The following is a 23499-nucleotide window of genomic DNA, read 5'->3' on the forward strand; positions in this document are numbered from 1 at the left end:
GTGATGTGACCCTCTGGACTTTGTTTTTCAGCTTTCTTTTTACCAATCCCCTCATTTTTGTGAAGTTTCCTCTTTTGAAGTCAAATGTGACCGTGCTGGATTTTCTTGGCAATTGGCCAGTTACATGTATGTTTAATTTAATAGCACTGTGGTCACTGCTCCCAATCGGTTCAACAACACTTACATCTCGCACCAGGTCCCGGTCCCCACTGAGGATTAAGTCCAGGGTTGCCGTCCCTCTGGTCGGTTCCATGACCAACTGGTCTAGGGAATAGTCATTTAGAATATCTAGAAACTTTGCTTCTTTGTCATGACTGGAACATATATGCAGCCAGTCTATGTCCGGGTAGTTGAAGTCACCCATTACTACCACATTTCCTAGTTTGGATGCTTCCTCAATTTCATATCTCATCTCCAGGTCTCCCTGAGCATTTTGATCAGGGGGACGATAGATCGTTCCCAGTATTAAGTCCCTCCTGGGGCACGGTATCACCACCCACAACGATTCTGTGGAGGAGTCTGCCTCTTTTGGGGTTTCGAGCTTGCTGGATTCAATGCCTTCTTTCACGTATAGAGCGACTCCGCCACCAATAAGTCCTTCCCTGTCCTTCCGTTATAGTTTATATCCAGGGATAACCGTATCCTACTGGTTTTCTCCATTCCACCAGGTCTCGGTTATGCTCACTATATTAATGCTCTTCTCTAAGACCAAGCACTCCAGTTCTCCCATCTTGGTTCTTCCTGATATTGTTATAAAAACAGATTCATGCAGGTTTCATTAATGAGCAGTCATTTACTGACTGCTTCACACTCAAAATATGAGTAATCCACCTTCTCACTTAGAAAAGCAAAAGCAATATACAAACATGTCTTTTTCCAAGCAGAACAAAAAGGAGTTCACCAACCTTTTTAATGTGCTAGGTTTGTCCTAGGTTTAGGTTTTATGGTCTCGCAGCATGATCCTATAAACGACTATTTAGAAGCAAGCCCCACTGAATTCCATGACTTACTCCCAGTACCAATCTTCCTCTTAAAGGCTGTCCTTTCTGCAAAAACCCTCCAAATATGAGGAAATCTACAATTGACTGACTTCCCATTTTACTAGGACGCCACTGTTCTAAATATTTAGGGTGGTATTCTATGCTAGTCCTACTCCGAGTAGACCCACTGAAGTGAATGGACATGGCTAAGGGTCATTAATTTCAATTAGTCTACTCCAAGTAGAACTTTGTTGAATACCATCCTTAGCTTATAGTATTTTATTCTTCTATATGTGTGTCCCATGTTACATAATGAGTATTTTTACTTCACCCAAATTATTTTCCAAGTCTAGAAAATAACTCACTTGGCCTGGAATATTTCCATTTTCTAGAGCTCCTGAGGCTATACAATTTCTACCACTGGCTCCTCTGTAGAAAGACTTGATATTATCAGAAAGTCCTAACTATAGAAAAGACAGTTCTTCCCATGTCCTTGGTATGCCCATCCAAGAATATATTGAAGACTTTGTGCTTTTCCAGCAAGCAAGTTTGGAGGCCCTAATGGATTATTGCAATGCACTCTACGTGGAGCTGCCCTTAAAGACTACTTGGATAATTCATCTGGTCGAAAATGCAGTAGCCAGATTCCTGGCTAGGGTTCCATTTTAAAACAGCTACACTGGTTGCCAGTTCATTTTCAGGTCCAATTCAACACGTAGGTGTTTAGAGCCCAAATATCTGACCAGGCCCCAAATATCTGAAAGATCACCTCCTTCCTTACAGACCCTCTTGGGTGTTAAGATCAGCAGATGGGGTCCTCTTGGTAGTTCCACCCCTCAGAAGCTCAGGGGTGGTGACCTAGAATAGGACATTCATTGTGGCAAACCTCAAGTTGTGGAATTCTCTCCTCAAAGGTCTGCTGGCACCTTCATAATACAGTTTTCATTGTATGATGAAGACTTGTTACCCTGGCCTTTGAACACTTGAGGGATATATTCTTGTAATCTTAGTTTGTTTTAAACTGCTTTTAATGTTGTATTTCAAATTGTTGTAACCTGTCCTGGGACCTTAGAACAAAGGCCAGGTAATAAGTAAAAAAACCCCACCACACTCATAAGAACATAAGCCTGCTAGATCAGGCAATGGTCCATCTAGTCCATCATTCTGTTATCATAGTGGCCAACCCAGATGCCTGTGGGAAACTTGCAAACAGGAACTGAGCACAAGAGCACTTGCCGCTCCTACAGCTTCCAGCAACTGGTATTCAGAATTGCATGAAAAAGTTCTTTTTTCTGTCCTGAATCTTCCAACATTCAGCTTCACTGGATGTCCTTGAGTTTTAGTGTTATGAGAGAGGGAGAAAAACTTTTCTATACCCATTTTCTCCATGCCATCCATAATGTTATTAATTTCTAGCAAGTCATCTCTTACTCACCTTTTCTCTGAACTAAAAAGCTCCAAATGCTGCAATCTTTCCTCACAGGGGAGTCGCTCCATCCCCTTGATCATTTGATTCCCTTTTCTGAACCTCTTCAACTCTACAATATCTTTTTTAAGGTGAGGTGACCAGAACTGTACATAGTACTCCAAATATGGTCACACCATAGATTTGTATAACGGCACTATGATATCAGCAGTTTTATTTTAAATTTCTTTCCTAATGATCTCTAGCAACAAATTTCCCTTTTTCACAGCTGCTGCACACTGGATCAACATCTTCATTGAGCTATCCACCATGACCCAATGGTCTCGTTCCTCATCAATTCAGACCCCATGGGTGTATATGTGACTGTAAGATTTTTCATCTCAACGCACATCATTTTATATTTGTTCACACTGAACTGCATTTGTCATTTTACCACCCCATCACTTAATTTCGAGAGGTCCTTTTGGAACTCTTCGCAATCTCTTTAACAACCCTGAACAATTTAGTACCTTCAGCAAACTTAGTTATCTCACTACTCACCCTTAACTCTAGATCATTTATGAACAAGTTAAAAACCTATATTCCTCCACTGGGAGAACTGACAATTTATTCCTACTCTCTGCTTCCTTTTACTTAACCAATTCCTGATTCATAAGAGGACTTCTCTTATTCTATCACAGAGGTCTCTGTTGCTGTACTTTTGTCAAAAGCTGGCATTCTCAAAGAACCCTAATAAGTTTGTGAGAAAGGACTTATCCTTGAAAATATTTTCCACCAATTTTCCCAAACAGATGTTAAGCTAACCAGCCTGCAATTTCCACTTCACTTTCACTTTATTTGCAGAGCCATAGGCCATCGCACAAGTCCAACACACATTCCGTTTTAAAATAAGCAAAGCTAAAACAGTTAATATTAAAAGGCCAAAACAGTCCATTTGAAATTAAGAAAAAGTAATACAGTTCACAATAAGGGATCACTATAAAGTAAAAACAGCTCAGAAGGGCCGTATAGGGCTTATCAGACCATGATCATATAAAAGGGCCTTATGGAGATTACTGTTACCACGTAGAGCCCCCAAAGGTGTCAGTTTGATATATAATTTGCTTGTAGTTTTTGCGCTGCCAGGGCAAATAAGAACACTCTATGCATAATATAGGCTTCTACATCAGGTAGCATATTTTTTCACGATCTGAGACCAGGTACTGACTTGCCAGCAAGCCCTTCAAATACTTTGCTCGAGGATTCAAGTAAATAGGACAAGACAACAGATAATGGGGAAGATCCTCCACCTCCAATGTTCCGCATACACAGAGTCTCTGAGCCCATGGCATCCCAGAAAGACGACCTTCCCTTACCGCATTTGGCATGGTGTAGAAGCGAAGCGCCGTAAATGCCTGCCTAAGAATTACAGGGATAGACAGAGTCAAATATGCTGCTCTGGCGTGATCAAGTTTAAAAAGCCAGTACCAGTGAGAAGCTCTAGAGTTAATCAAACTCAGTTTGTCTAAATAGGCACAATGTCAGTAGATAGCATCGCGTAGCTTCGTTTTATTAGCTAGAAGGGAAGGATCCTGAGGTGATATATGATAAACTTGGAGTAGGTTGTCTGTTCTTATACTCCATAGCCTAACACCAGCAGCCTGATCAAAACAGAGATTTAAAAATATTTTGGCCAGTGATTCTTTTATGGATCTCCGAAAATTAACAAGAATATTATGTATACGGGCTCTAAGCAGGGGAAGCCCCACTTCTGCTCGAAGCGACGCAGCTGGAGTACCAAGGGGTAATGCCAGAAGTCTTCTCAAGAAGTTATTTTGAATAACCTCCAGGCTAGCAGTACAGATTTCGTCCCAGCCCCATACTGCTGCTCCATATGTAATCTGGGGGATAACCTTTCACTGGAAGATTTTTAAAGAGGGCTCAGTTAGGTTACCACCCACCGTACGATAAAATTTAAGGATAGCCCCGCAAGTTCTTGCTGCTAATGCTTTGGTCATTTCTAAATGCTTTTTCCAAGAAAGTGTATCAGAAAAATGTACTCTCAGATATTTAAAGGATCGACATTGTTCAAGTTGGTGCTCAGCTATTGCCCATTTGGACTTGACATACCTTTTACCAAATACCAGCACTTTTGTCTTCTCATAATCTGTAACTTTTCCTTAATACAATAGTCCTCAAGTTTTCGTAAAATTCTCCGTAAACCAATAAGAGTAATAGAAAGTAAAATCATATCGTCTGCATATAAAAGAATAGAGATTTTCCTACTTCCAATGGAGGGGGAAAAAAATTCTGGGCCAGATAGTTCAGAAACAATGCCATTAAGGTAAAGGTTAAAAAGAGGGGAGCCAAAAGGCAACCCTGCTTTACCCCTTTATCTACCGCAATAGGATCCGTTAAAGAGCCAGAGGTTCCCACCCTCACACGTACGGTTGTATTGGTATGCAGTGCCTTTAACAGAGATAGGAGGCGCCAATTTATTCCACAGAAGATTCCTATCTATGGAATCAAAAGCATCTACAAATTGGGGTCCTACTTGTCAGGCTCCCATGACCTATAGGATTTTGCAGGACAAAAAAATCGAACAGACAGGGTAAGCGTTTGAAATTCTGAATGGCTCTGATGTTGACACTTCTAAAGGTTCTTTTACCTATTTAACTAACCGGGGCGCAAGCACAATTGATTTTGCGTTGGTTTCCCACTCTTTGTTATCAGATGTCCTTGGATTTGCTGTTGATAACAGGATGGAAAGTGACCACTTTCCTCTGCTGTTAAATCTGAGCCTTCCGTTTTCGACTTTCCCTCAATTCTTGCCGCCTATGGAGGGATCAGTAGTTGCGGAACGGAGAGTACGTTGGTCTACTAATCTGTCCTTCTCTATAGCAAATCTTTTTGAGGGTAATACCCTCCAATCCCTTCGACAAGGGGTTTTGAACTCTGAGGTGGACCCTTTGAAAGCCTACCAGACCATTCTGTCCTATTTAAAACCTAGATTGGTCCAGAAAAGACATCTTATGGTCAACAGGTGTTCTGGTAATATCTGGTTTGACCAAGATTGTAAGTCCGCCAAGAGAAAGCTGATGCACTACCTTCGTCTGACAGTTAGCTGCAATTTCCAGGATCCCCCCAGATCCCTTTTTAAATATTGGTGTTCAATTGGCTACCTTCCAGTCTTCAGGCATGAAGGCTGATCAGAGGGACAACTTACATATTTTTGTTGGAAGATCAGCAGCGTCACATTTGAGTTCTTTAACAACTCTCACGTGGATGCCATCTAGACTCAGCAATTTGTCAGTTTGTAATTTCATTTATTAGGCCTAGAACTTCATCTCTTGCCATCACTATCTGCCTCAGTTCTTTAGACTCCATCGCTACAAAAGTTAGTTCAGGCACAGGGATCTCCCCTGTATCTTCTACGATGAAGACAGATGCAAAGAACTCATTCAGCTTCTCTTCAACCTCCTTATCCTCCTTTAGCACACTTTTGTCATCCAGGGGTCCAATAGCCTCCCTCAATGGTCTCCTGCTACTAACATATTTAAGTAATTTTTTGTTATTGGCCTTTATGTCTTTAGCAATGTGCTCCTCAAATTTTTTTTAGCATCCTTTATTGCCTCCTTGCCCTTCTTTTGCCAAAAAGTTTGTGTTCTCATTTGAACAAGACTTCAATATTTGGAAAGAAGCCTTCTAGTCTCTAATAGCATCTGATTCTGCTTGTTAACCATGCTGGCATCCTCTTGGCTCTGGTGTTCCCTTTCCTGATCTGCTTTCCTGATCTTCAGTTGAGCTTCTAATGTTGTGTTTTTAAACAATTCCCATGAATTTGGGAATGATCTTACTCTCTTGACTTTGCCTTTCAATTTCCTCCTTACCTATCCCCTCATTTTTGGGAAAGTTTCCTCTTTTGAAGTCAAATGTGATTGTGCTAGATTTTCTTGGCAGTTGGCTCTTTAAATTCTTGTTTAACTTAATAGCACTATGGTCACTGCTCCTGACTGGTTCAACAACACATCATGCAGTAAGTCCTGGGTGCCACTTAAGATCACAGTCTCTCTGGTCAGTTACAGTATATGATCAGTTGTTCTAGGGCACAGTCATTTAGGGTAACTAGAAAATTCACCTCTTTTTCGTGACCGGAGCACATATGTAGCCAGTATATATAATGGTAGTTAAGGTCACCCATTACTACAATATTTCTTCATTTGGATACCTCCTTGATTTCATTCTATATCTCAAGATCTCCATGAGCATTTTGATCAGGGGGAAGACAGCATGTCTCCAGTAGTAAATTACTCTTGGGGCCCGGTATCACTGCCCACAATGTTTCTGTGGAGGAGTCTGCCGCTTTTGGAATTTCTCGCTTCTGGACTCAATGCCCTCTTTGACATACAGAGTGACACCACCTCCAGTACATTCTTTCCTATCTTTCTTATAGAGTTGATACCCAGATATAATTGAATCCCACTGGTTCTTTTTATTTTATCAGGTTTCCATTACACACACTATATCAATGCTGTCCTCTAAGACCAGCACTCTAGTTCACCCACCTTGGCTCAGAGGCTTCTTGCATAGAGTATAAACACTTGTATAGAGTGTCTCTCTTCAAATGTCTTTGGCACTTATATTTTGGCTTGGGTGCTTTAGCCTCTCAGATGACTCCCTGATGACTAATGGAACACAGAGGAAGACTCTTCACTATTCCCTTGCCTCTGATGGAAAAGCTGATTTCCCATCCATTTTAGCCTTTTATCAGCTTTTAGCTAGTTCCCTGCCCAGCCCCCCAAAAAATATTGTTGGTGATTCCTCCTTGGACAGGCTCACCATGACAGGCAGTTTAGGAGGTCTGGTTGCATCTTGCATTGGCTTAAGCAGCTCAGGGGCAGTACCATGGCCAATTCTCCTTTTCTGCTGCACTATCATGAGTGAACAATCAGCAAAAGCACCTACTATGCATTCTGAGCTTCCAAACAGCATACAATTTGAAGTTCCAATTTTAAGAAGACTTCTGGCAAAACTTTTAAATACAACAAAAATCCTTTATTGATGGAGTACCATGAGACAGGGGTATATTTTATCACCCTATTTATTTAATCTATATGCAGAACATATCATACGGAAAGTGGGATTGGACCAAGATGAAGGAGGTGTGAAAATTGGAGGGAGAAATATCAATAATTGGTTGCAGGCCAGCTCCAGACACTCTTGGATGAGACTGATTATCTGGATCCATTTCAGTCGGGTTTCAGGCCTGGTTTTGGCAAGGGAACAGCCTTGGTTGTCCTGTATGATGACCTTTGTCGGGAGAGAGACAGGGGGAGTGTGACTCTCTTGATTCCCCTTGATCTCTCAGCGGCTTTCTATACCATCGACCATGGTATCCTTCTGGGGAGTTGGGAGTGGGAGGTACTGCATTGCGGTGGTTCCACTCCTACTTGGCAGGTGGGCTCCAGAAGGTGGTGCTTGGGGTACATTGCTTGACACCCTGGACTCTCCAGTATGGGGTTCCGCAGGGGTCAGTTCTGTCCCCCATGCTGTTCAACATCTACATGAAACCGTTGGGTGCGGTCATCTGGAGCTTTGGAGTGCGTTGCCATCAGTATGCTGAAAACACGCAGCTCTATTTCTCCTTTTCATCTTCTTCAGGTGAGGCTGTCAATGTGCTGAACCGGTGCCTGGCTGCGACAATTGACTGGATGAGGGCTAATAAACTCAGGTTCAATCCAGACAAGACTGAGATGCTGCTAGTGGGTGGTTCTTCTGACTGGATGGTGGATGTCCAACCTGTTCTGGATAGGGTTGCACTCCCCCTAGAACCATCTTTGTCACTTGAGGCTCAGGTAGCCTCGGTGGCACAGAGTGCCTTCTACCAACTTCGGTTGGTGGCCCAACTACGTCCCTATCTGGACAGGGATAACCTGGCTTCAGTTGTCCATGCTCTGGTAACCTCCAAATTAGATTACTGTAATGCACTCTACGTGGGGCTGCCTTTGAAGACGGTTCGGAAACTGCAGCTTGTGCAAAATGCAGCGGCCAGATTGGTAACAGGGACCAGACAGTCCGAACATATAAAACCGATTCTGGCAAGCTTGCATTGGCTGCTTGTATGTTTCCGAGCTTGATTCAGGGTGCTGGTTTTGATCTATAAAGCCTTACACGGCTTGGGACTACAATACCTGATGCAACGCCTTTCCCGATACGAACCCACCCGTACACTACGGTCAAGATCAAAGGCCCTCCTCCGGGTGCCTACTCCAAGGGAAGCTCGGAGGGTGGAAACAAGGGAGAGGGCTTTCTCTGTGGTGGCCCCCAAAGTATGGAACAATCTGTGTGACGAGGTGCACCTGGCGCCAACACTGTTATCTTTTCGGTGCCAGGTCAAGACTTTCCTCTTCTCCCAGGCATTTTAGCATGTGTTTTAAATTGTTTTTATATTGTTTTAAATTTTAAAATTGTGTTTTAAATTGTTTTTAAAATATGTGTTTTTAAAATATGTGTTTTAAATTGTATATTTGTTTTAATGTTTTTGATTGCTGTAAACCGCCCAGAGAGCTTCAAGTGCAATAAATAAATAAATAATTTAGGATATGGAGACGATACCATACTACTAGCAGAAACCAGTAATGATTTAAAACGAATGCTGATGAAAGTTAAAGAGGAAAGCACAAAAGCAGGACTACAGCTGAACGTCAAGAAGACTAAAGTAATGACAACAGAAGATTTATGTAACTTTAAAGTTGACAATGAGGACATTGAACTTGTCAAGGATTATCAATACCTCGGCACAGTCATTAACCAAAATGGAGACAATAGTCAAGAAATCAGAAGAAGGCTAGCACTGGGGAGGGGCAGCTGTGAGAGAACTAGAAAAGGTCCTCAAATGTAAAGATGAATCACTGAACACTAAAGTCAGGATCATTCAGACCATGGTATTTCCGATCTCTATGTATGGATGTGAAAGTTGGACAGTGAAAAAAGCAGATAAGAGAAAAATCAACTCATTTGAAATGTGGTGTTGGAGGAGAGCTTTGCAGATACCATGGGCTGCGAAAAAGACAAATAATTGGGTGTTAGAACAAATTAAACCACAACTATCATTAGAAGCTAAAATGATAAAACTGAGGTTATCATACTTTGGACACATAATGAGAAGACATGATTCACTAGAGAAGACAATAACGCTGGGAAAAACAGAAGGGAGTAGAAAAAGAGGAAGACCAAACAAGAGATGAATTGATTCCATAAAGGAAGCCACAGACCTGAACTTACAAGATCTGAACAGGGTGGTTAACGACAGATGCTGTTGGAGGTAGCTGATTCATAGGGTCCCCATAAGTCCTAGTCGACTTGAAGGCACATAACAACAAATGTTTCAAGAAAACTCAATTAATTTCGAAAAATCAAACATAGAATGCAGTCTCACAGTTTCTTAAACACAAGCTTGTTAAACCAAATCAAACTAAAACTAAGTACCAGCCACAAAACTGAACACTGTGCACGGTGATATGAAGATCAAAATATCCACACTGTCACAAAGATCTCACCCTTCTCCTAGGAACAGTTAATCAAGGCTAATTTATTCAGTTTAAAAATTATCACCATTTCAATTCTTTACTCACTTTTCCTGCATAGTTTTAAAAATAGCTCTGCCCTGTTGGTTATGCAGCTTCTGTCAGTCTAATTTTATGCCTAGTTAGAGGTGAATAGATAAGTGCATGGTTCACATGGCAGCCAAGTCAACTACAAACAGTGTCATACAGTGAACACTCCCTCTTAGACAGAGCTAGGATGCCTTGGGATTTCATAAGCAGCTGTACGCTGTGATACACGCTTAAAAAAGGCTTTATAGAAACTGTTGAGGAATGGAACATAGTTTCCTGAGAGTGCCAACACATTAAAAGAAGTAGTCTTATGGAGAATATAACTCAAAATCTGCCTGCAATACACAGAAAAACCTACGACTTTTTCATTAAATCAAGGCCTAAAGCACAACCAGATGTAGGAATCCTGGTTCATTCCACAAGAGGTGGAAGTCACAAACGCATAATCTGAACATTGACTCTTGAACCCAAAAAAAAGCAATTTGTACCAGTCAACGTAATGCTTACTCTCATAGGAAAAAAGGGAAGGAGAGAAGGGTGACAAAAAAAGCAGGTAAAACCACTGTCTGCACCCAGCCAGTTCCCTGTTCAGAATCAAAATACATAAAAGAAAATAATTTTAAAAGAGACTATTAATAAGTTTTTGCTGTTTGGATTTTCTTATCACTGACCAGCTTTACTTTCACAATAAAAACAACTTGGGAGTCATTTCACTAGTCCCAGATTAATTCTGCTTAAATCGGCAGTATTCTATCTCCCAGAGAGGAATTTACCGGCATTCTCACTCAGCTCCAGTTCAACTATCTAGTTGTAGCACAACAGATGGGAGGAAGGACTGCATATTGTTAAAGAGTTTCCTCATACCTTCAGTACATAAATTCAAATAGAATTCATTTCCTACAGGAATCTGAACTTCCAGCTCAAGCTTTTAGAAGGAATTCCAGTATCTTGGTGACTGAAGTGATAAATAAGAAGAGGGAGTAGCACCCCGTGATAATTATACATGGAATTATTGTTATATCAAATAGTTTTCTGCAAAGACATTTTAAAGTTCATCAAAGAAAATAAATACAAATCACTACTCCTTAAAGTACTCAGAGAAGTTCAATAAAATTAACACAAGCTCAGTCTAAATGGACATCCTGAACTTGCCCATGGCTATGATAGCTGAAACCTGCTTTCTGTCCCTTCCCCTCCCCCCCCCCCAAAAAAAACAGAACTAGACTAGATTCCACAGAGAACATCCATCTAGGAAGAAGTTTGCCAAACATGAAGACCAATGCTTTTTAATTATGATCAATTTAAAAATAATCCTGTTCTCTTTGCTCTTGTGCATTATCCTAAAGAATAAATATGTTTTGTCATGGACAAAGAAAATCAACACTGCTCTCCTTTGAATGTTTAGTAAATCTTAAATGCTAGTGCTGCACTTGAAAGATACACATATCTGATCATCATCTCAGGAAGAAAATACAGTAAGACATTAGTTTTCTTACCCATCCACCTTGCTGGATGATATAGTCTGCAACATAATCCTCCAAATACGTCACTCCAAAATTCAGCAATGCACCAAGTGGCTCTTGGCCCCGTCTTGTCAGTTCCATTAGGAATCTCTGAAGAATCACCAGAGGCACTAAAACCTTGGAGAAAAGAGTGGAGCAAGGGTGCAAGAGGGAGACATGATCAGGATTTGTAGCACTCTGGGTTGCTGTTAACTTATAGGCAAAAAAACCCTGTAGTTTAAGAACTCTCCTATAGTCCACAGATATTTCTATCAAACTTTAAAAAGCAGGGAAATTGTGCAGCTATAATGAATGCACCAGGGAAGCAGGAGACCTGACTTCCTCTCTGAGATATTGCACTGCCCTACAAATTTGTAAAAATGCAAATACAATGTGGGTTGGTCTTTCACAGTCCAATCCACTTCCTGTGTAGCTTGGAAGAATTTGGTAACATGATTTACTCCTGTGCAATCATGCTTCGGAAAGGTGAAACTGATGACGGAGGCAGAGGATAAGGAGGGATGGCTGGAGTGGAAAGGGGAGGAGGGGAGGATGAAGGGAGAGAAGAAGGAAGGGAGGGAAGGTTTGATAATTTGTATGCTTGTTGGGTTCAGTGATATTTACTGCTGTGCAATCATGCTTAGAATATGTGAAACTGACATGGGGGAGCAGGAGGAGCAGGGAAGAGGTAGGGATAGGGAGGCGAGGAGAGGAGATGGTATGGGTGGGCACTGGGCAGAAGGAAAATCCCTTTCCTTTGCAAAAAAAAAACATTGTTAACGATCATTTTTTGAGGTTTCTCCCACATTTTTATTCTACAGCAGACACATGTAGTCTTCCATTCAAATTTAAACCAAAGCTGACCTTGGGTGCATCCACACCAGGCGTGCAAAAAAGGCATCCTCAGCAACAGGCTGTATCTTCTTTAACAGCGATTTTTCAGTTAAACCACCACTATCTGATCCAAGGGAGACCACTCTTGGTTTTCCTCCCCCGCCCCCGAGGAAGAGTCATTAGTTTGATTTAGCCTCTCCTTTATCCCAAGGAGATATCAATATTTTCACTTTTTTAAAAAAAAATTAAGGCATTTATATTCTGCTTAATCATTAGCACTTCTAAGCAGCGTACATAAAAGCCTACTCCAAGGGTCACCAATCAACCCAGTGCCACTGGGTACCATGGTGCCCACAAAGGCCTTCACTGGTACCTCTGGCAAATGGCCCCAACTTTGAGCTTTCTTTTTATATAAAAAACTTAAGTCTCCTCCTAGAAAAAAGTTACAGAGCAAAATGTACAGTTACCCTTCTAAGTGGTCAATAAAATGAGCCAATTTGACTGTTCTTGCCTCTCAGTGCTGTTTGCCAATGAGTGAAGTCAAAGCTGTGATTGGTAAGTGAGCTGTCATGCCCATGGGTGCACAGTTTCACGTTACCCGAGTCAGGATCCAAAGAACTATAAAACTAGTTCCATGAGCCCAATATGGTTTCAGATCAGGTTCTTTCCTTAAACAATAGCTCCATATATCAACTGGCATTATTTTGGAACTGAAGGAGAGATTCCAAGCTACTCTGATATTTGGTATGGGTATCAGATGCTGAAAGTGAAAAATTCCACTGAACTAACATACACGTTTTTGTGAGCACAAGTGACTCTTTGGATTGCAGCTCTGGTATTTAAAAACTGTAACTCAGTAGACCTCTAGGATGCACACCTTAATGTGGTGAGGGGGTTTGAGAGTGTTGAAGAAGCTGAGAGCAGTGCCGTCAGGAGTCTAGAACAAGAGGCTAGACTCCTAGCAGGGGCACCCAAGGAGGAATGGTCAAAGCTGAGACACCAGACTAAGGTGCATCCAAACTCAGAGGAAGGCAATGGTAAACCACCTCTGAATACCTCTTACCATGAAAACCCTATGAACAGAATTTCCAAAATGCAACACGACATAGTCCTGGAAAATGAGACCCCTAGGTCAGATAGCACTCACCGAGCTAATGGGGAAGAACAATGGACAAGTACGAGTAGCAAAGACGCCGCTGGATCAAAGCTGAAATGAAGCCCAGAGGCTGATGCGCACAGATGCAAAAGGAGAGTCAATAGGAACATGGAATATGAGAAGCATGAACCAGGGAAAGTTAAGAAATTGTCAAGCAAGAAATGGAACACATCAACATTATAATACTTGGCATGAGTGAATTACAATAGACGGGAATGGGACACTGTCAATCAGGGAAGTACAAAATATTTTATGCAGGAAATAAGAAATTAAGAAATGGGGTTGCTTTAATAGTTAGAGGTGATGTAGCAAAAGCAATTAGGAGCTATAAAGCAAGATTTGAGCGAATGGTATCAATGAGATTAAACAGGAAACCTATCAACATAACCATCATCCAAGTCTATGCTCCAACGGCAAACACAAAAGAAGAAGAATTGGAGAAATTTTATGCAGATGTACAGGAAGAAATTGATCACACATCAAAATAAGATGTGCTGATAATCATGGGGGATTGGAATGCAAAAGTAGGGAACAGAGAAGAACTAGAAATTATGAGGAAATGGGGCTTAGGAGATAGAAATGAAGCAGGAGAAATATTTATTGAGTTCTGTGAAGTCAATAATTTGTTTCTTGTGAACACATTTTTTGAGCAATTGAAAAGACGACTGTACACGTGGACATCACCAAATGGTCAATACAGGAATCAAACTGATTATATAATTGGCAGCAGAAGGTGGAGTAGTTCCATATTTTCTGTGAAAACAAGACCAGGAGCAGACTGTGGTACAGTTCATGAACTGGTAATATCGAAAATCAGAGTAAAGCTAAAGAAGAAGAAGAAGGCAATCATAATGCCAAAATACGATTTATGTAACATCCCAGAAGAATGTAAAGATCAAACAAGGAACACATTTGAGGCTTTAAACTTAGTTGATAGAAGAACTATGGATTGAAGTCAGAGACATTATCAGGGAAGAAAGCAAAAAGACAATACCTCTAGTTAAAAAGAGAGACCTCAATTTATTTATTTTATTTTATTTATTTTATTTTATTTATATACCGCCCTAAGCCAAAAAGGCTCTCTGGGCGGTGTACATAATTCATCAATGGATGAATGAAGAAACTCTTAAAATGGTTAAAGAAAGAAGGAAAGCAAAAGCAGAAGGAGATAGAAACAGTCAAAACCCTAAATGCTATAATACAGTGACTAGTGTGTAGGGACAAAGAGAACTATTGCAATAGTTATTATATAGAAATAGAAGAGGACAACAAAAAAAGGTAGAACAAGAGCCCTATTCCAAAAGATTAAAGAAATTAAAGGGAAATTTAAACCAAGAGTAGGGATGTTGAATAATCAACAGGGGAACACGCTGACTGACTGAGATGGAAAAAAAGGAAGATGGAAGCAATAAATTGAAGAACTCTATAAAAGAGATGCAAGGGTGACAGATTCATTCACAGAGGAACCGTATGATGAAAAACCAAACATTTTAGAATGTGAGGTGAAAGCTGCTCTTAAAACACTTGAAAGAAACAAATCACCAGGAATAGATGACATACCAATAGAATTGCTACAAGTTACTGAGACTGAATCTGTCCAAATTTTGACAAAAGTTGTCAACAAATATGAAAACTAAACAATGGCCCACAAACTGGAAGCGTTCAATACACATCCCAATTCCAAAGAAAGGGGATCCCAGAGAATGCAGTAATTATCAAACTATCTCATGCAAGTAAAGTAATGCTCAAGATTCTACAGCAAAGGCTCTTACCATATATGGAGCGAGAAATGCCAGATGTCCAAGCTGGATTTAGAAAGGGAACAGGAACCAGAGATCACATTGGAAACATACATTGGATACTGGAAAGGACGAAGAAATTTCAGAAGAAAATCACCCTGTTTTATAGATTACAGCAAAGCCTTTGATTGTGTAGATCATGAAAAACTATTGAATACTTTAAAAGAAGTGGGGGTGCCACAACATCTGACTGTCCTGATGTGCAACCTATACTCTGGACAAGAGACTACTGTAAGGAAAGAATATGGAGAAACTAACTGGTTTCCCATTGGAAAGGGGGTAAGACAGGAGTGTATTTTATCACCCTATTTATTTAATCTATACGCAGAACATATCATATGGAAAGCGGGATTGGACCAAGATGAAGGTGGTGTGAAAATTGGAGGGAGAAATATCAATAATTTATGCAGACAATACCATACTACTAGCAGAAACCAGTAATGATCTGAAACGAATGCTGTTGAAAGTTAAAGAGGAAAGCACAAAAGCAGGACTACAGCTGAATGTCAAGAAGGCTAAAGTAATAACAGAAGATTCATGTAACTTTAAAATTGACAATGAGGACATTGAACTTGTCAAGGATTATCAATACCTTGGCACATTCCTTAACCAAAATGGTGATGAGAGAACCAATGCAAAGATGTATCACTGAACACTAAAGTCAGGATCATTCAGACCATGGTATTCCCAATCTCTATGCATGGATATGAAATTTGGACAGTGAAAAAAGTGGATAAGAGAAACATCATTTGAAATGTGGTGTTGGAGGAGAGCTTTGCAGATACCATGGACTGCGAAAAAGACAAATAATTGGGTGTTAGAACAAATTAAACCACAACTATCATTAGAAGCTAAAATGATGAAACTGAGGTTATACTTTGGACACATAATGAGAAGACATTATTCACTAGAAAAGACAATAATGCTGGGAAAACAGAAGGGAGTAGAAAAAGAGAAAGACCAAACAAGAGATGGATTGATTCCATAATCCCGTTCCATGCCCGGTACCTGCCGGACAAAGGGGCGAGTATGCAGCCACAGCCGAAGCCCAGGCCGCCATCGTGGGGTGTGTGTGTGCGCACGCAGCGCGCTGTTGCGCTGTCATAATGCACAGAAAGGAGGCGGGGCGGCAGAAGGCCATTTAAGGCCGCTCCACCAGCCTCCTGCCCTCCCTTGAATTTTGACGGCGGCAGCAGCAGCGCGGCTCGCTCTCCAGCGCACGTGGCTTGGCGCTGCGAGCGGCGGCGAGGCACCTGGCTCAGTGGTGTTGAGGCAGCAATCCCTTGGCCGCTGGAGGCCCTTCAGCGTCGGCGGGGATCCGGCGGTGGGGCTTGGCGCTGCGAGTGGCAACAGCAGCAAGGTGCCTAGTTCGGCGGGGTTGAGGGTGCGAGCTCTTGGCCGCAGGAGGCCCGACAGCGGCGGCGGCAGTGGCCTCGGCCCTCCCACAGTGGGAGCAGCAGCAGCAGCGGGGCTCCTGGCCGGGGAGGCCTTCCGTAGGTATCGAGGCTCGTGGGAGTGGCGGCGGCACCAGCAACTTCCCACGGCGGCGGCGAGGCCTAGAGGAGGAGGCGGATCCAAGGCCTTACGGGTGGCACAAGAGCGGCGGCAAGGCCTTACAGGCGGCACAAGAGTACAGGTGAGGCGGCCTTTGGCTGCGTTCTTTCCTCAAGGGTTCTCCAAGGGGATCCCCGTTGGGATGGGTGGGAAGACACCACTCCCACGAGCCTCGATACCTACGGAAGGCCTCCCCGGCCAGGAGCCCCGCTGCTGCTGCTGCTCCCACTGTGGGAGGACCCTCTGCCCAGATGGTTGACGTTCGACCTGTCCTAGATGGGGTTACACTCCCCCTAAAGGAACAGGTACGTAGTTTGGGGGTCTTATTAGATCCGCTCCTGTCACTTGAGGCTCAGGTAGCCTCGGTGGCACGGAATGCATTCTACCAGCTCCGGCTGGTAGCCCAACTACGACCCTATCTGAGCAAGGAGCATCTTGCCTCAGTTATCCATGCTATGGTAACCTCTAGATTGGACTACTGTAATGCACTCTACGTGGGGCTACCTATGAAGACGGTTCGGAAACTTCAGCTAGTGCAAAATGCTGCGGCCAGAGTTCTCACTGGGACAAAGAAATTTGACCATATAACACCTGTCCTGGCGCAGATGCACTGGCTACCGATATGTTTCCGGGCCAGATTCAAAGTGTTGGTTCTTACCTATAAAGCCCTAAACGGCATTGGACCGCAATACCTGATGGAGCGCCTCTCTCGCTATGTACCTACCCGTTCACTACGCTCGACGTCGAAGGCCCTTCTCCGGGTCCCAACCCATAAAGAGGCCCGGAGATCAACAACTAGATCTAGGGCCTTCTCGGTGGTGGCCCCCGAACTATGGAATGCCCTCCCAGACGAGATACGCCTGGCGCCTTCTCTGTTATCTTTTCGGCGCCAGGTAAAAACTTACCTTTTCGCCCAGGCTTTTTAAATTTTGTAAATTTTTAAATATTTTAATTTAACATTCTAAACTTAATATGATCTTAATTTATAAATCTCAATGGCAATTTTATTAATGTTTTATAATTGTACTATATATATATTTATATTTTTTTTTCCACACTTGCTCATATTTTAATTGTGATTTTATTTGTTGTACACCGCCCTGAGAGCTTTCTGCTATAGGGCGGTCTAGAAATGTAATTAAATAAATAAATAATAAATAAGACCATCAGCCCCTCACCCCACCACATAACAGGGGAATTAATTGGGTGCCAAATCAACACAGAGATCCTGATAGGAGTCAAGCTTTAAGTATGGTTTATGGCATAGCTCCATTTGTCTGCTTTAGCAGTGTCTGTTAACAAACCAAATACCATAAATATGAAAGAAAAATAAACACTTCGCTCCTTAGCATCCACTCCTATTAATTTACACCCCTTAGTTGCTACAGGTAAATCACAAAATCACCTACAGGTAAATCACAAAATCACCTACAGGTAAATCACCTACAGGTAAATCACAAAAGCTAGCCAAGTGGTTCCAGCAGCAAAGTAGCACAAAGGCTTATATTCAGCTCAAATTCAGGATAAAGGAGAATAGTAATGCTATTTGCCTCCTCTGTGTAAGACATCTTTCCTGGCTGTCTAAACCTTTGCTCTCAAACAGAGGCTGAGCACAGATTTTTGAAATATGCCTTTTAAAAGTAGGAGCTGGACCACAAAAGAGTAAATGCACAATTGCAACACAGCTGTATAAGACACTCTCCTCTATGTTTAAAACATTGTTGATGAAGAAGCATTTCCCCCTTTGGAGGAGGCACTCCCCTTGCTTCTGCATAGGCTGGGGGTGGGGCTTTAGCGACAGGGAATAGACCCGGCTACATGCTCAATCTCAGGATGCCAAAAGGGCAAAGTGGGCCGAAAGGGAAGGGCAGGGCCCCCACAGCGGAGGGTAGACGCCCACCCCCAGCTGTGGAGGAGTGGAACATAGCCAATGCACTTCATGTGTTGTTATGGCTAGGATTATTTTATCATTTACAGGGATCTCGGACCCTGGAGATGAAGGATTGTAGCTCAGTAACAGATCACTTGCTTTGCATGCAGAGGGTCCTCAGATTCAGCCCTCAGCACTTCCAGCTGGGGCCAGGAGATACTTCTATTGGGGGCCCCTCACCCACTACAGAAAGTGAAATAGGAATAGACTCCTCTTCTTGATGCTGAAGTGTATTTTAGTTTAAATCGACTGTTTTATTTCATTTACCAATTACATGGAGAGGTACTGGGCTATCTGACACTGGGGACATTCCAGGGGCAGCTGGACAGCCATCTGTGGGCATGCTTTTATTAAGGGATGTACTGAAAAGGCCATTCCACTTCCACACTGTCTTTGCAAACCAGGAAAGCTTGGAGAGGGGGTTAGTCAATTAGGGAGAACTTGTGGATGAGAGGGGCAAAATTTGCCTGCACTTCTACACCCTCCTGCTGCCTGTGGCTGCCACTTGTTTTGCAGAATGCCTGAGAAAGATGCTCTGTCATAACATAGCAATATTCTGAGATATATTCGAAAGATAATGGTGGCCTCTTTGGCATGCACCATTAAAATGGCAGCCGCAAGCAGCGAACGCTGTGGGTGAGGTTTCATCCCAGAGCATTTGGGGAGACACATGTGGCCACCAGTTGGAGGCCATTTGGATTGGAGTGATGCAATGTAATTACAAAGAGCAGAGGCTTTTTGGGGAGGGCAGGTGGCAGCTGGAGACAGAAAGGAGGCTGCAGGAGCCAGTAGGGATCCCAATTAGTGCTGCAACCCACCCCTAAAACTACCTCACCTCCGCAAAGGCGAAGGGAGCTCATCCCCTCTTTTCACTGTCAAGCTTCTCCTCCCCAAATACGTTCTTCAAAACCCAGGTAAGAATATATAAACCTTTCCATTAGTTAAGTCCTATAAACCTCAGTCCAGAGACCCATTTAACCTGTGATATTCTGAGTAAACATACTTAGGATTCTGCTGTATGGGTGCAATCACAGGCACCCTTCCGAGGGAAGAAGTAACAATACACTCAGGGGGATTTTCTCATAAGTAAGTATGCATAGAATTGGTCCAATTCATATTTCTCTGAGTAAATTATTTAAACATAATGGAATTCCTTTCAGTAATGATGTGCAGGCTGCATATTTGCTTGCATCTTCTCTTTAGCTAGTTTGCTAACTGACTGTAGATAAGGTGGCCACCTTTTTTACAGGCCACTAGTCCTGTGCCTTTAAGAGTCATTTGATCTGCAGACATTAGAAGATGACATTGCTCAACTCCATGCCATCTAATAACCGCTGAATATGAACCCGCAATTAAACAAGCCAGAAGGATAGCAGAGGCTGCTCAAGGAAAGTGTCCCTTCCCAGCTAAGCTTGAGGTGCTATGGACCTTGCTGGCAGACTGCCCAGTTTATGGGGAGACTCATTTTATGATGCGGTTTTTCTTTATTAGGCGGTTCTTCTGGATCCTATACTGTGGCCCCCGACTTGCCCTTATGGCCGGCAATCTTAAATCAGTCTTAGGTACGGATGCACTGGTCCAGGGGACGATTGATAAAGATATACAGTTGGGCAGGGTTATTGGACCCTTCCCATCATCCCTACAAGCGGGGTCAGTCAGTAATGGCTTCATACCGGATAGTCTATGCACAGTGCACTACACTGGATTCAATATGGTGCGCGCCTGTGGCAGAGGTGCCTTATGGGCAAGTGTGGCAGCTAATCTGCCTGCATTGCCGGCTGTTGAGTTTTGCCTTTTAGGTCGACTATGCAGCAGAGCATTACCTATGGGCTGCTGTATTCTTGTATGCAGCACTTCAGCTCCTTCTTGGAAGGGACAGTCAGGAGACGAGAGGGCTCAGAAGCAGTGGGGCACTATTTTCATGATTTACGGTTCACGGGTAGGGCAGACTTTGGGTGCAGGTTAGCACCTGATGGCACCGTTTATAGCGTGGCTATGAGCTAGGGGGTTCCTTTGGCAGCTGGAAAAATGGAGGATCCTGCCCCAGGGTTCACCGGGTTTATGGTGCCATAACAGGGATTTCACAGCCTTACCACAGCTTCAGGGTTTGTTTTTGTTTTGGCTGCCTTATGCGCCAACCTGTGGTGTGCCCCCCCTTTTTTCCTGCAGCGTGTCAATGGTGTTTCAGTTAGAGGAGGGACTGACTCTGGGGGGGAGAACTGCTAGTCCCATACCACACACTGGGAGATGGGGGAGGGGAGTTGGAGATGGCCATATGCCTATCTGTTGCCCCAGCATGCTCACCAGCTATCAGACGGGGAAAGGGGATTTCTGGGAGTTATGGGCCGGCAGGGGCTATGTAAAGTGTGGCCTGCTGGCAGGGGGCCTTTGGGACCATTCAGATGGCTTGGGATACGTCATGTGCGGGCTGGCCGGCCCATGCACACCACTGTACCCCTTATCCTCATCCTCCGTATTCACCTGACCCGCCGGGGATTGTTGGTCAGGGAGGTGCCCTGTGACCAGCAGTTGCATGCAGTGGCCCTCACACTTAATCTTGGAGCCTTCCGGATGGGGGGTGGGAGTGTTTGGGTCCAGGTCAGACTTCAGGCAGACCAGGGGCGCAAGAGGCACACCATTATTTTATCCTGCCCCAGGACTGGACACTTGTCCCGTGAGGGCGTCATGGTGTTTTGGCCTGTGGCTACAGGCCCGATTGCCTGATATTCAGGTGGAGGGATCTTCCCTCATAAAGTTTCTGTCTAGCGTCGCACAGCCTGGGAGCAGACGCATGGGGTTTTTGGGGGACATGCTCCTACGGAATTGGGGCTGCATACCTGGCAGGGGAATTGCCTACCTGGAGTACATTCACCCCTGGGGCGAGTCTGAAGGTCCAGGACCCAACTGTTCACGATTGTTTCTGTTTTTGGCAGGTTGCTGGATGGGGATGGAGCAGATGCGCAGCCTACTCTGCAGCCATGGCATGATCTGCTAGGCTGGCCGTGGGGCCACAAACGCACATTGGTTCACAGCTGGGCCTCTGATGGTGGGCCACAGTTTGGTGGCTGGGTCGACAGAGTATGCGCTGGGATGGTCTCCTACCCATGTTGTTCCAGCAGGTTTGAGTGCGGAAGGTCCTGCAGGTGGTGGTCATTCCCTGGGTGGGAATGACCTTGGTTACTCAAGGGCAAGGCCCTCAGTGGCAGGCATGTGAGGACATGCGGTTGAGGCCACAATAGCCTCTGGTCGTCTGCCGTGGTCAGACATGGAGGGCAAGGCCCTCAGTGGCAGGCATGTGAGGACATGCAGTTGAGGCTACGATAGCCTCTGGTCATCTGCTGGAGGGCAAGGACCTCAGTGGCAGGCATGTGAGGACATGCAGTTTGTGAGGCAACGATGGCATCTTCTTGACAGACCTGCAGAGGGGTCTGCACAAGATTCTTATTGTGTGTGGGGTAAAGGCAGACTAAGCAGAGGCTTGTCCCCCTTTTGTGGCAAGGAAGTGCGGGAAAAAGGGAAAAAGGGAAAGGGCAGCTAGGTGACACCTTTAGGCACCTTTGGGGGTGATTGGCGGTCCGGGGGCCTGCAGCTCAGGGCTATACAGCCCGGGGGCAGAACACGGGCCGCCTTTGGGGCCAACGTACCTCATCCGCTCGGAGTTTCAGGGCTCCGGGGGGCGGTGATGCGGGTTGGACTCCCTACACATCTTCAGGGCGTGGCCTGAGCTGGGGTCTGGCACAGGGCAGCCCTGGGCTCAGGCAAGGGTTTGGCTGCCCTATGGCTGCAAGCAGGCTTTGCCTGGATCATCAGAATGCTCCCGCACTTGATTTCCCCTCTGCAGGTTCATTATTCTAATTGATTCCATTTAATAAAGTGGCCCATGATTTAACCCAATGAATGGTGTTTGTGTCTTATTTCGGCAATAGGCCGCAAAGGAAGCCACAGACCTGAACTTACAAGATCTGAACAGGGAGGTTTATGACAGATGCTATTGGAGGTCACTGATTCATAGGGTTCCCATAAGTTGTAATCGACTTGAAGGCACATAACAACAACAAAACTCAGTAGAGGAAGATTTTCAGAATGAATGCTTCCTCTTTTCCCCCCCAAATGAGCAAAACTGTTTGCCATCTTCCAGCTAAAGTTGTTTCATTACCTTTCAATCTGAAACCCAAGTGAAATTTTCATTCAACATTCCATTTGCAAGAATGCAAATGACATTTTGCAGATGATTTCACATGTTGACCTTTATTTTGTTTTCTCCTTCAGTCTACCAGATTAGAAACTGTATGAGGTGGAGAGAATCTTAATTATTTTCATTTCCTTTCAAAATCTTCTATTAAAGGGCAGGTTTTCAAGAAAAACAGACACTGGGCAAAAAGGTAATTCCAATAAAGATTCCTTTCACTGCAACCTGTTTTGCAAGCTTTACCTGTGTTGGCAATCATATTGCTGAGAGAATGCAATCATAAGGCTGATACAGAAAAATCTATAAATTGCAGCCATTACATTTTTAAAGAGATGTAGCACAGGACCCAGAGAGAACAGGGCTCCTGCACAAATCAATATGGTATCAGCAACTTAGTAATGAATCTATTGCACTTTGAAAAGTCTTTTACCTATGATCAAGCCTGTATCCCATCTTTCCTTCAGCAAAACACCCAAGTAGCTATTTGTAAGATAGTCAATTATATGACAAGAATTACACAAAACATGTAACAAA

At 43.6% G+C, this 23499-nt stretch overlaps 1 protein-coding gene across 3 annotated transcripts in view; it reads right to left on the minus strand.

The window, feature by feature from the left end:
- BCL2L13 (BCL2 like 13) overlaps positions 1–23499 on the minus strand; it is a 64802-nt gene that overhangs the window by 13834 nt on the left and 27469 nt on the right. For all 3 annotated transcript variants that reach the window (XM_061638578.1, XM_061638581.1, XM_061638579.1), the window contains exon 6: positions 11498–11641. In XM_061638578.1, coding sequence (XP_061494562.1) covers positions 11498–11641 — 144 coding nt within the window. The remainder of the gene's footprint in view (positions 1–11497; positions 11642–23499) is intronic.

Source organism: Rhineura floridana, chromosome 8 (assembly GCF_030035675.1).
Source record: "Rhineura floridana isolate rRhiFlo1 chromosome 8, rRhiFlo1.hap2, whole genome shotgun sequence".
Taxonomy (NCBI): domain Eukaryota; kingdom Metazoa; phylum Chordata; class Lepidosauria; order Squamata; family Rhineuridae; genus Rhineura; species Rhineura floridana.